This window comes from Molothrus aeneus, chromosome 7 (genome assembly GCF_037042795.1).
Source record: "Molothrus aeneus isolate 106 chromosome 7, BPBGC_Maene_1.0, whole genome shotgun sequence".
Lineage (NCBI taxonomy): Eukaryota > Metazoa > Chordata > Aves > Passeriformes > Icteridae > Molothrus > Molothrus aeneus.
In genome coordinates this window covers 31,619,404-31,632,786 of record NC_089652.1, presented here as the reverse complement: position 1 = coordinate 31,632,786, position 13,383 = coordinate 31,619,404, and the positions used below count along the sequence as shown (strand labels likewise).

Here is a 13,383-nt window from a genome sequence, read left to right as displayed (position 1 = left end):
CTACAAACTGAGTGTTGTTCCAAAGATTTCCATGAAGAAGCTGAGTCTAGGGCATACACAGCCCTGATAATTTTTTTATGGATTCAATAAGTTTAGATTTCTTGTTTCTTCCTAAGTGTAAATTCTTCATTTAAGCAAAATTCATTTGAAGTATATCTACATACAAAAATCAATAAATATTGTTTCAGTTTGCCTTAAGGAAATCCAAGGGATAGTTTTATGAAACGAAGGCACAGAATCATGGATTCGCTTTAGATGGAAAAGACCTTTATGCTTAAGATCATCAAACCTTTCATCCACCACTGAGTGGAAAGGTCCCTTGAGATCAATCCCACCACTAAACAACGTCCCCAGGTGCCACAGCTACACAGCTTTTAAATCCCTCCAGGGATGGTGACTCAACCACTTCCCTGCTCTGTCGCTTGACATCTCGTTTAGTGAAGGAATTTTTCCTAATATCCAATCTCAGCATCCCCTGGCACAACTTGAGGCTGTTTCCTCCTGTTCTATCAGTTTCTACTTGGGAGAAGAGATTGACCCCCACCTCATTACAACCTCTTTTCATGTAGTCATGTCTGGTGTTTCTGGTAATTAAAATGATGTCTGATTCTGTAAGGAAACTGGAGAATAGTGCAAGCACTTAACACTAAAGAAGCTCCAATGCTGTTAGGCTCAAGAATATTAGTTTGAAAACAAATTAAAGGCATCCTAGCTACTCCTACAGAGGTTTAATATTTTACCTAAAGTGCTATCTACTCTTCATTACTCTCTTCCTCAAAGCTGGCACTTAGTCACAGTCAGCTGAAATTGCATTTGGAAAGGGGCGATAACTACACAAGTACTAAAGGCAGCCATAAAGTGTCAATAAATTGCATAAGCAAGAGGCTTCAGCTGTCTGCGAGCGACACGAAGATGGATTGTCCTACGTCAGAGAGTTTCTTAGACAAAGCTTTGAACTAGATAGGAAACCAAAATGAGACTGTAATGGAGAGATTCCATTCTCAGTGGACATTCTGCTCAGGATACTAAATTAATTTAACTTGTCCAGGATGTGCAGCCTCATCTGTTACATTGTGGGGCTATAATGCAGTTGTCAAGATGTACTTGTATTCTTATAACTTTGTTTTCTGTATCTTACCGCAGCACTCTGCTTATGTAGGAAGCATAATTCAAATAGACTCAGAATAATCTTTACAATAAGAAGAGCAGAATACTAGCCCAAGAACAAAGAAGAAAACACTGAGGATTGTGGATTTTTTCCCCCTGACAAATGAAACTGTTAGCAATTTTAAATTTATTTCTCTGTATTAAATTCACCAGATGCTAAATTGCATGAGAGGAAGGCAGAAGTGGCTTACTTGCTTTTTCTTTGCCATTCTTAATCAAGGGGAAGTTAAATGATCATTTTCTCCCCATAAGATATTTCAATTTTTCTCATATTTTAGGAATGCCAGCAGAATGTGAAATCCAGCATACCTGTCTTGAAATGCCAGAGTCAATTAAATATGACAGGCTCTAGCCGCCTGTATCCTCGGAGCAGCTGCAGCAGCAGTGAACTCTCCCTCTCAAGTGCTTGCAGTGAATATTCCAGTGGTTCCTCCTACACTTGGAATGATGGAAAGACAAGCAAAAGGGTAAATCAAATTCATTTTCTTCATGTTTTAGTTTAAGTTAATCTGAAACAAGATTAATTGAAAAGCTGCCTGTTTCAGAAGTTTTTTTACTTTCCTCTCACTTTTATATTGAAAGCAGTTGTCACTAAACTGTTACCCCCCCATTTAATTTTTTTAGTGATTCCTTTATCACTCCAGCTTACTTACAGTCTCCTCATTTGTTGAGACATTTATCCTGCCTTTCATATTCCAAACTTCTCTTCTTTTTTATCTTAATCCTTCTATTCATATTGTTCTTCCTACAAGTTTTTAATGCACTGCAGCCTTCATACCACTGTAAAATCCTTTATTAAAAAAGAACTTTGCTTTAAATAGAAAAGAATGGAATGGAATGCCCTTATGCAACTCCTCTATCTCTTTACCAAAATGGTAACACTTTTATTGACAGCACTTGTGAGTAACACAAGTGATTTTTATTTTCTTTTGACAGTCATCCGTGAGATGGGATAAAAGAATAAGCATTGGTTCTTCACTCCCAAGCAACCTCTCAAGTCCTGCAGATGATCTACCTCCAACTCGTATCAAGGAAAACCATATCTTAGAAGGGCTGAAAAAATTGCAGGAGCAAAAAATACTACTTGAACCACCTTCAGTAATATCAAAATGGGGTTACAAAGATTGCATGAACTCCAATGAAGGAATATATTCCCCTGGAATTAAGTGTGGAGGCCATAACAAACAGACTCACTGTAAGCCAATGGAAATGGGAAGTGTTTGCATTGAACACAACAAAACTTTCTCTTATGATTCAGATTCCCATGATGATGCAGATGATGACTCTTCATCCTTACTGTTACTGCAGGAAGTTCCAAGCAAAGACTGCAGGACCTATTGTAACAAATTAACTCATAGCATTTCTGACAGTCTCTTTGACTGGGATCCTAACAGGAAACATTTGCCAGAAAGAAGTCCATTTTTTAATTCAAAGGAAAGACCTGAGAAATTGACTAGTTTTGTCAGTGGGTTCCAGGCAGAAGTAAAATCATGCACCAGAGCAAAGCTGCCCGAGTTACAGTTAAATCAAAGGCATTCTAATATAGGCTGGAAGGACTTTAATTTTCAGCTTTCAGACACTGATGACAATGAAGTCTTGGATGAATTGCATATAGAAAGCAGTGATGAGAAAAGTCCCTCAGATTTATTAGCAACTCCCTTTCCTGAGAAGTATACAAAGACCTCTGACTTGTTCAAAGTCACGGAGAATTCTCAGTTTTTATCTACTGACAAAGAAGAGAACCAGATACCTGTTCACCCAGACATTAGGCCCAAGCCATGTAATTTCATTAAACAACAAAAGGTTATAAAGAAGACCTCTTCTGAAGAGTGCATTACGGTAATATATGATGCTAAGGATGGTGAGCCAATTGAATTCAGCTCACATCAAACTGGAGTTGTCACTCTAACAAGAAATGAGATTTCAATCAACCAGCCACAAACTACGTCCAGTGCAGAATACACTGAACTTATACCTCAGGGAAGAACTGATATGCAGCCAGGACCCAATGCTAGAAGCTACTCTGCTTCAGAAAGACAGGAAGATGAAACTGGGAAAAATACTCTTGAAGATAATGCAGGGAATAAAAATACAGCTGTCCCCCTGACCTGTGGTGAATCTTCACGCTGTGGGAGGGTGACACAGCAAAATGCTTCACGACAGAAGCTAGTGAAGCCAGTGTATGATGCATCATACAAGGCCAATTCAAGCTCCACTGTGCATGCAGGAATCAATCAAAAGCCAAATGTCACTAAAATACCCAGCAGAGGTAAATTTTCTCCCCAAAAAACTCTGATGACTCAGAGTGGGGAGGCACCTGTAACTCTGTCAGTGGGCCCTACAGCCCTTGAGAAATCACCTGCTCTGCCACCTGTAAAGCTTTCAAGATTCAAAAAGGCTCAAAGCCCACCTCGTCATTTTGATTCAAAAGTCGAATTTCAGGTTCCAAAGCCCCCTGCCCATGCCCTGCCTGACTTGAAACGTCCTGGCAGAGCAGATGGGGCAAAGTATCCAAAGAGTCAGAGTCCAGCATCACCACTGTTGCCTCAGCACCTTATAGAGCCCAGTAGCTATGGGGAACCTCCAACCAGAGACTTTCATTGTGATTTAGCTCCTGTAGAAGCCCGGTCTCCATCCCCACCCCTTCCTCCTGGCAGGTCAACATCCCTGTTGATTCGGCCTAATTATGCTAATTCTCCACCTCTAGCAGTAAAGTTAGGAGGAGCTGGTCCCACTGAAACAGCAAAAAATGTACTGAAATCATCTCCATTAAAAGGAACTGTGAACTCTGGCTTTCATAATCAATCTAGTCATGAAATGCAAGCAAAAAATGTATCTTCTGGGGCCAAAATTGAATTATCTTACCTTCAAGAAAATGCAGAAGGAATTATGCAAAATAAATGCACATCTCAGCAATCCCATAGTGCATGCCAAGGACTTTCCAAAGTTTCCACAAAGCAAGTCTGCCCAAAAAACCCTAATCAGGTGGGTCTCCACAGGAATCGTGAGTATTCCAGCACAGATTTTCAAACAGCCAGGTCCTTTTCTCTAGGCTGTCCATCACTGGAAACAACTCCTTCACAAGACACCTATTCCAACAAAAACAATATTTCCAGTGACAGTGGGTTGGATCAGCTACAAAAGATGCCAAACATTCTCCCCACAACTCCTCAGTGTCACACGACGAGCACAAGTGAGCCTCTGCTATCTCAGGTAAACAATTTCCCATCAACGCCGCTTCATGCCGGCGATGCTGCGCACGCCTCTCAAAACTCTAATGAGAGAGGAGTGAAAACCCGTCTCCCTGTAGGACTGAAATTATTTGTCAAATCTCCCCAGCTTCTCCACAAGAGCTCTACTGTACCAGGGAAGCAGGAAAAAGACAGCATAAATGCAGCTTCCAAAAGTAATGGGAGCTCCAGTAAGTACAAGCAAAGTGAGTCTGTGTGTGTAAGCACCAAAGGTGCAATGGAAGTGGAATTAAAGGACTCCAGGTCTGATGCTGAAGTAAAAAATAATTGTGCTGTGGGGCTTAGTATGGATACAGCATCAGCTCATTCAGATGAAAGCTGCAACTTGGTGGTAGACAGAGGAGATGGATTAGAAAACAAATTAGTTAAGAGGTCTGTTTCTTCTGGCAGCAAGTCGCACTTGAAGCCGGCTCTGGGCATGAACGGAGCGAAAGCTCGCAGTCAGAGTTTCAGCATCCACACAGGGGAGAAGCCGTCTGCCCCTGGGACTGAAGGGCTCGGGAAAGTACGGACTCAGATCATTACAAACACTTCTGACAGAGGGAATTCTCTAACGAGGCAGAACTCAGCCGTGGAAGGGCTTCAGATCAGGGCTGCTCCTGGGACAGCAGTGACACCAGAGGCTCTTTTATATACTAGTAAACCCACAGAAAATTCTTGTCCTAGACAAGGCTCTCTTGGAAATATGAGTAGTTGCAATAGCCAGCATGGAAGCCCAAGCAAATTGCCCTTCAGATCATCTCAAAGAGTAGACCAGTTTCACAGCACATCAAAATGTGATGGAAGCAAACCATTTTCTCAGAAAGATGCATGCAGTCTATCTGTGCAGAATCAAAAAAGCACTGAAAGTTTTAAGCATGAAGCTCTAGGTAAAAAAAGTGTTCTGTCAGCAGAACTGGATTTAGAAGCCTCGGCTACTGTATCTTCCAAACAAATTTTGTCCTTCCAAAGTTTTGATGGAGTAAAGTGTCCTCATAAACTGGAAGCAACAAGGTCACGAAGACAGCAAATGTCTTTAAAATTAGCAGAAACCTCTGAGAAGGTTAATGCTCTTTTGAGTTCTCCATCGCTGCAACCTACCATAGAGGAGAAAGTCATGTTATGCATTCAAGAAAATGTGCAAAAGGGTCAGGGACAAACCAAATCCCCCACTGTGGAGACCAAGCAAAAGACTGGGCCTTCTATAGCCAGTTGGTTTGGCTTCCGAAAGAGTAAGCTCCCAGCACTGAGTAGCAGGAAGACTGATGTTCCTAAAACTAAGGTGGAAAAAAAGGATACAAAAGTTTCAGGATTTGGAATTAAGCAGGCAAAATTAGAGAGAAGAAAAGAAAAGAAGAAAATCGAGCAGCACTGTGACATAGAAAATCAGATTAACAGGAAAGCTGACAATGGTGACATTTTAGCCACAGAGAGCAAAATTGTGAAGCCTTTCCAAGACTCTCCTGGTGAGATTGAGTGTGAACAAGTCAGAGGTTCTACCACAGCTGCCTACTCACCAAAAGACAGCTTCATGAGAGAGCTTTTAAACAGGTAAAACTCCAGAACACAATTTGGGATGTGTTGATGTCCGTGTAGCTTTACAGATGCCCAGATGTGAAGTTCATTGTATGTTCTTTTTGTGCTAAGAATGCACAGAAGCGAACAGTAGGTGCACAATTTGGACTTTATTCTCTACAGGAAAAAAAAAAAAGCATTCACAATGAGATGATAATTTTGTTCATGTTACTTTAACCAAGCCATTGGTCTTTGAAATTAAAGATAGGAGAGTTACATCCAAGCTGATAATTCAAATTATTCCAGAAATCAAGAATCTAGGCAGATGGCATGTAAATATAGAGGGTAATTAGGTACATGTTTTAATGTATTCCATCTTCCTGTACTGTAACACATATTTGGTAACTTGTCAGAATTAATTACCTTTCCAGCTCTCACAACCTTTGGTCGCAGAAGAACTTAGCAATGGGTATATTATTTTCATGTTTGCCCGCAGCAGTCCCAAATATAATATAAATCACGACATGTGAAAGGCTAAATTGATATACTACCTGAAATTGCAAGTGACAGGTTTGATCAAGGCTAGTTAGAAACATTTATCACTCAAAGGTCTAGAGACAGAAAGATACAGAGAGGTTACTTTAAACATTAAAGGAATGGGAAAGTAGAGTGATTGAAGAAGGGCAATGCAATTTATCAGAGGAATCACTCTCTACCTGCAGAGTTGATAAGAAAGCAGCTCAGCAGACAGAAAGTGGATCAAATAATGTTTCCTACAGGAGTGTGTCGAAGGGCAGCTCCCAGGGCTCCTCTCTTCATGGCAACTCTATCAGCTCTCAAGGAAACCACAGGAAAAACAGCAACACAAAAGCTGATATGGAAATGCAGAATCAGACCCTGGTAAGTGCTTCAGTACATGAAAACATTATTACCTTCTTTTTAACTCTGGACATGTTTCCTATTGCCATTGCAGGCAAACAGGATAATAACTGTTTATATATAGGATAGAAGGATATTGTGTAGCTAGAGGATTGTGAATTAATACAAAAGTTGGCAGCTTGGCTGTAGGCCACATTATACAGATAGTCATGAAGATTCTACTGCTTCTGCTGGCAATTCAATTCCTGTGAAGATACATGCACAATGATGCTATAATCATACTGTAGTGTGAAATGATAGGACTATTTTTTTATTTTATTTTTAACTCTTTCCCTTAAAATTGCATGCCAGTATTGAACATTCCTCTGAACATTACAGAGGTCATTAAGCCTAGAAAGTACACTGCTGATGTGGAAAAGGCAAATTATTTGACCACATTTGGGAATATTTGTCATTTAAGAGGAAACGTTCAAAAGCAAAAACATACATTGGACATGCATCTCACTTTGTGCCATTAAAAATCTCCCTGTTAGGGGCCTGTAGTTAGTTTTACACTTCAGTGAGGTACTAACTGTACCTGATAATTTCATTTACACAGAGAGGAGGAATGTTGTAACATAGAAGAAAAATAATCCTGTTTTCTGTTAGCTGCTGGAGTCTGACTTTACTGCATTGAGAAGTGTTCACACAGAGTCCAGGACTGTAACCTAAAGTCAGGCTGAAGGGGTGCCCTTCCTGGTGAAGCTTCTTTTAATTAACCTTAGAATTTAATGAGCAGTGTCTTGCCTAGCAAGGACCTTCCCTGTGATGTTTTCAAGTCCAGCACAAGGAGAACAGGAATGCTTTAACCCTATAGCATTCTTTCCATATTATTATGATTATTATTAACCATAACCACAATTTTAACAAACAGCTGGGAAACTTGTGCCAAATATAATACTTACTCTGAAGCTGAGGCTGCTCCTTTTGTTGTTCTGATAGGACTGAGGTACTGAAGTGCAGCACACACAGCTGGGGGAATCTCAAATACAAATTCTCTGGGAATATTGCAAAAAGCTTTGAAATGAGAAATGAAAAAACTCTTAGATTAGGGCTGATGTTAAGGATGCTTGAGGTCAAGGCATTCCATACATAGTTTCAAGACATTCCATACATAGTTTCAAAATCAGGCATTTTCTTTGCTTTTTTCTTTTTCTTTTTTTTTATTTAATACATATGTCTTTGCTGAGAACATCTGCAAGGTCATTTTTTTTAAAACTTACAGGGAGCATATGCAAAATGAATGTGTTTGAAAACTTTCCTCCTGACTCCTCTGGTATCATCTCTTCTTTGAAAATGTAGATGTCTCCTGCATTATAAAACCACAAATTATAAGCATATCTAAGGCTGTCCTTGTAGTGTCACTGAAAGGAAAGAGAGAGAATGAAAGTCTGGAAATGTGCAATATGCAGGAAATTCAATCCAACTGATCTAGAACTCAGATAGCAGAGCAGAGCCCCTTATCAGAGCCACTCAGTTTAACTATGCCCCATTTAATATGGTCCTGACAGCTTTCTTCACTGTACAGAAGTACAAAACCTCTACACATTGCTTCTACAATTTCATTCTAACTTATTATTTTCTAATGCTGCAATAATTTGCTGTGCTTTTTGTCTGTCATTTTGTGAAGTCTTTCTAAATGCTGCAATAATAGTCTTTGAAGTATATCTTAAAGAAACACACTTCATTTTGTGAAGGAACTACAAAGATTGTTCTTAATGTACATAAATAATGGAGAAATGCTAATTATACTATTTAGTTTTTAAGGACATGTTGGTCATGGTGAAAAGGCATTACTTCTGCTACACCATACACTCTTTTCTTACAAAGTATTTTGTGTGGTTTCTGAAGATTAAGTTACATTTATATATTTCATTTTTTTGAGTTTCATATTGTGTTTTCTGTGGCACTTAATTCCTGAAAGAAATATCTAGTGCCAAGAGACTGATGACATCCAGAATAAGGAGATTTTAAATGTGCTTACAGTTATTAATGCTAACTTATGAAAGAGATATACCTTAAGATTCCTCAATATGTGGTATTTCATCTTGTCCTCCAAACTTCTAAAAGAAAAACAATGCAAAGTCTTTAAATTCAAAGTTCATTAATCTTATTACTATGATTTCCAGTTATTCTTTGGTGTCTGCTTACTTTGAAGCAGATTGCAAAGGGCTGGGAGATAGCTGTGACTGAAAACAGACACATCCAGTAGAATGGCCTGTTGTGAATTTTTTTTCCTCAGAAAAAGACAAAATTAATGCTTTTGGAGAAAACAGCATAAATCTTTTTAAAAGCCCTAAACCAGGAAGATTTCTTTTCTTTTCTGAACAATGCAAAGTGCACTCAGTCATATGGTTCAGTGCAGAAGCTGCTGTATTTCCAAACTGCTTATCAGATATATACTGCTGCTTTAAATCCTGGCCAGAACAGTTTCTAACATTAATTTTCTAGCACAATCTTTTCCTTTAAAAGCTATTTAATTTTTGATGATTAAATCACTTTTCTTATGATGTGCCAGGTAAAGGCTTGAGGCACTATTACACCATAACATATGCACCAATTACCTCTGATTTCTGTTCATGCAAAGGATGTTATTGCTGGGCTGCCACAGAATTTATGGAAAAAGCAGTGTTCCACCACTGGTGGCCTTGTGCATTCACCTTCAGAGGGATACACTTCCCGTTAGTGTTCATCAAAAAAGCACTTTGCTCTAAAGGCCAGCCAGCAGAAATACATAACACTTCAGCCTACACCAAGGATATTCCATGTTCTCCAGTACTTTTTCATGTCCTTGGCTGGAGCTTAAGGTGAGATACAATCATTTTTGTGCTGCACTGCTTCATTTCGTCTTTGTGATTTTACTGCAGCCCAGTGTGATTTAGAACAGACACAGGTTTCAGTTTGTGAGGTAGAAATGTGGCACCAAACCCAAGGCACCAGGAGTTTTGTGTGGCACTCTGTGTGCTCAGTCTGTGTGTTTGGGGAGCACCCAGGGATCTATCCCAATATTGTGAAATGTCACAGCAGCACTTGACTGTGCTCTGTGCAAATGTGAGAAACTTCCAGCTGGACCTGGGTGCCAAATGAACACTCACCTTCATTTTCCACAGCCTGAAGAGAGGCATTTCATAAGAAAGAAAAGATGTAATCAAATGCCTGGGATTAAGAGATGATAAATGCACTTATAAAAATCTGGAGAGCACGTCTTTGGTGTTATACTAAGGCTGCTCACAAGAGGTCAACAGGGCTACTTGTGTAACCCAGCCAGCAGGATTTACACTGTGATCAAAGATATGTCATGCAAATGATGATAAATTCCAGTGGTTTAGATCACAAAATGTGCTCTTGTTATCGTGAGCATGCTGTAAGCAGTTTAAAACAGCAGAGAGTGATTAGCAAATAATTTAAGATCCCTGAGATATTGAAAGCAGTTTTTTCTGTGGTGCTGCCTTTTCTCCTCTCATCACCATGGAAGTATCTTTATTCCTGTTTGATTTATGGAGCATGGCAGAAAAATATGTCCTTGAAACTGAATGGTGGCTGCTGATGGCACGTGATGGAGGGAGGGGGATTTCACTGTGTGCCAGGGAGGGACTCAGATTATCTGTACACCTGGGAAATAGGAGTGCAGAATGACAGGGCAAGGATACATCTTGGAAAAAACCCACGATATCTGAGGGGTTTGAATTACACAAACTTGAATACCACACAGGGGCTCTTAGAGTGCACTGCATTCTTAAATGAATTTCTTCTCTCTGTCTAGCTAATAAATGCTTTTAAACAGAGGTAGAAATAAAAATGCCAAAGTTCAGTGTTTGCAAACTGAACTAAAGAGATACCACACCATATATTAGGTTTTTCTTTTGAAGAAGTGCATCTTCCAAGGGTATTTTTCATTGCTGCATATTGTGATTTTGAATGAAATTAAAGTTGTTATCGTTGGACATTAATCATAGAATAAAGCAGGTTATATATTCCATTCTTAGCTGCCATGTAACTTTACTCTGCTTTATTTCTGTAAAACATTCTGTAGTTGTCATGAAGCAACATAAACAGAGTCACAGATGTTCTTCACTTTTGTTGTTGCACTGTGTACAGGCTAAAGTAGTCACAGAAAACCTGCAAGAAGAAGAGGAGGACACCATGACAAGGACTACATGTCAGAGTCATGTGATAGGTACAGAATTATATTTTACACTGGATTTTATTGCTGTCAGTTCTTGCAAAAAAGACATGTTTAATTCTCATTACTTTGTTTGTTTGCCCCCTTATGTCAGCTTTAGCCTTCATTTAGCTCCTAAACAGCCAGATTTCATCAAATGCATGAGATGAGTACACACCATTACAATTGTGGGTCAATGCAATGTTTGATTGGAGGGCCTTGGGTTATGAAAGATCATTTCAGCCTCCAAGAGCAGTGGGTTACACACAGTGGCTTAACATAAGGGATGTTGTGCATGGCACCTTCAGTGGGAATAATACTGACATACTGTAACTCTGTCGTCTGGCCTTGAACTAGTAAAATTCAGCATAAAATTTAAATAGCAGAATAATTGCTGTGATAAACTAAACCACAAGGAGCAGCAACAGGTGTCTGTTCAAAAGACCTTAAGCTGTTATTGAAAATAAAGTTGCCTTTAAAGCTGTTATTGAAAATAAAGTTGCCTTTGCTGTGGAAGGGCAGCACCATCAACCCTGCCTTGTGACTGGCACATAGCAATTTTTAATTTTACTACATGTCAAAATATCTAATAGGCAATGGAGGACAAAACAGAAATGTGAGGTTTGTATTACAGCAGTGTGTCACCAATATAAACAACTGACTGAACAAGGAAAAATCACCTTCAGCAAGTTCCCTTTGCAGATAGAGGCTGCAATAAAAAATTTCATTAAAAAGTTAAAAGCTGATTCCATTTTTTCTTGCCAGAATCTCTTTCATTTCACTGGTACTGCCAACCCAGCAGGTCCAAGCAGAGGTATCATGTCAAAACACATTTCTTGTGGGGGCAGTAGGAAAATGTTTGCATGCTTCATTGACTTGTACAGCCCTTTCAGTCCCAAATTCAGACAAATAAACTCTGGCTGTGTTTCCTGAAGGAAAGATCCCTAAACTCTTCCCTCTCTGAAAAGTCAGCCATCACCTGGCTCCATGACAACAGCTGAATAACAAGAACTTTGTACAGTGTAAGACTCTGAGGGCATTCTGTCAGTGGTAGGCACCAGCAGAAATTCACAAACAGAAATTCATGCCTCTCATGCTGTACATAAAGGACTTCTTTTGTGTAACCAGAAATTGCCCAGAAGAAAATGCCTCACCTAAGATTGTTCAAAATTATTTTTTTTTATACTGAAATAATTACTTTGCCTCCATACCAAATATGCTCAAAGCTTTTACTTTGAATTATATGAAATGTTTCAATTTTTTAATCTAGATACTGAAAAAGAAAAAAAAAAAAAACACCCAAACAACTATTTGCAGAGTTTTGGGGTTCTTTTTCTGTAAAAAGACTCCAGAGTATCCTTGTTGTTCATCAGTGTAATTGGTGGTTGTGGCTGAGGCCTAGTTGCTATATTTTGATATTTTATTTGTTACTGCGTCATGTAATAGATAGTTCTGGTGGCTTTTGAGAGTATTAATATTTTGCTCCTCCCACAGACACCAAATCCAAGTCTCTGACAGGACATAGTGGTTATGGAGCAGGTTGTCAGATGCATTTAAAATTCCTTGATAGTGGTTCTGGCATTTTTCTGATACAAAAGTTTTCATAGGAAGATACTGATTTTTTCCCCTGCTGAAACTCTATGCAGCCACAGCTTCTCTCACTCACCTGTTTCATGGCCTCACCACCCTTATAAGTAAACAATTTCTAACTAATTCCTGAATCCCCTCTCCATCAGCTTAAGGCCATTTCCCCAGAAAACAAAGTTTGCTGTGGGTTTTTTGCTGTATTTTAATGCATTTATTCTACTGGGTTTTATGAAAACAGACTTAGAGCTGAATGGATGGTAGAAAAGCTATCATTAAGCAGGGAAAATGGTTTTTATGCAGCAGGAAAAACATGTGTTTCTGTAGCTGTCACTAAAATAACTAAACTGACAGCAGTCCTGCCCAGTTAACCAATAAACAAGGTAATAACAGTGCTCTAGGTAGGTGCAATGTGAGACAATTCTGGTTCAGCACGTTCTAACTGTGAGATACTCCTGGGTATGAATCAAAAAATGTGTAAAATACCAGTTGCTAGGCTTTTAATTGTCAGTTGCTGATCTAAAGCAATTGAAGTATTATGCTGGCTCTTCAGATTTGCTCAGTTGAGGGGAAAGAAAGAGTGCCCAGTTATATACAAATTCCCTCCTCATATATCTCAGGAAGACATGATCATTTCCATATGAAGCAGTCATTATATGTTGTTCTTCAATATATTTTTACACCGTTTTGAAAGTGTTTTAAAATGTGTTACGCCCCGGATGCCTTTGCTGTGGTGTCAGTGAGGAAGCAGAGATGCTGCCAGTGCTGCCACCCCCACGGACAGCAGACCCAAGGACCCCTGAGGAT

General features: G+C 39.3%; 1 protein-coding gene across 1 annotated transcript in view; it reads left to right on the top strand.

Annotated features, from left to right (window-relative positions):
• The window catches only part of NCKAP5 (NCK associated protein 5), a 334,186-nt gene that overhangs the window by 273,531 nt on the left and 47,272 nt on the right, over nucleotides 1-13,383 (top strand). Inside the window, exons 11-14 of the mRNA XM_066553937.1 lie at nucleotides 1,446-1,634; nucleotides 2,104-5,948; nucleotides 6,635-6,812; nucleotides 10,929-11,007. Coding sequence (XP_066410034.1) covers nucleotides 1,446-1,634; nucleotides 2,104-5,948; nucleotides 6,635-6,812; nucleotides 10,929-11,007 — 4,291 coding nt within the window. The remainder of the gene's footprint in view (nucleotides 1-1,445; nucleotides 1,635-2,103; nucleotides 5,949-6,634; nucleotides 6,813-10,928; nucleotides 11,008-13,383) is intronic.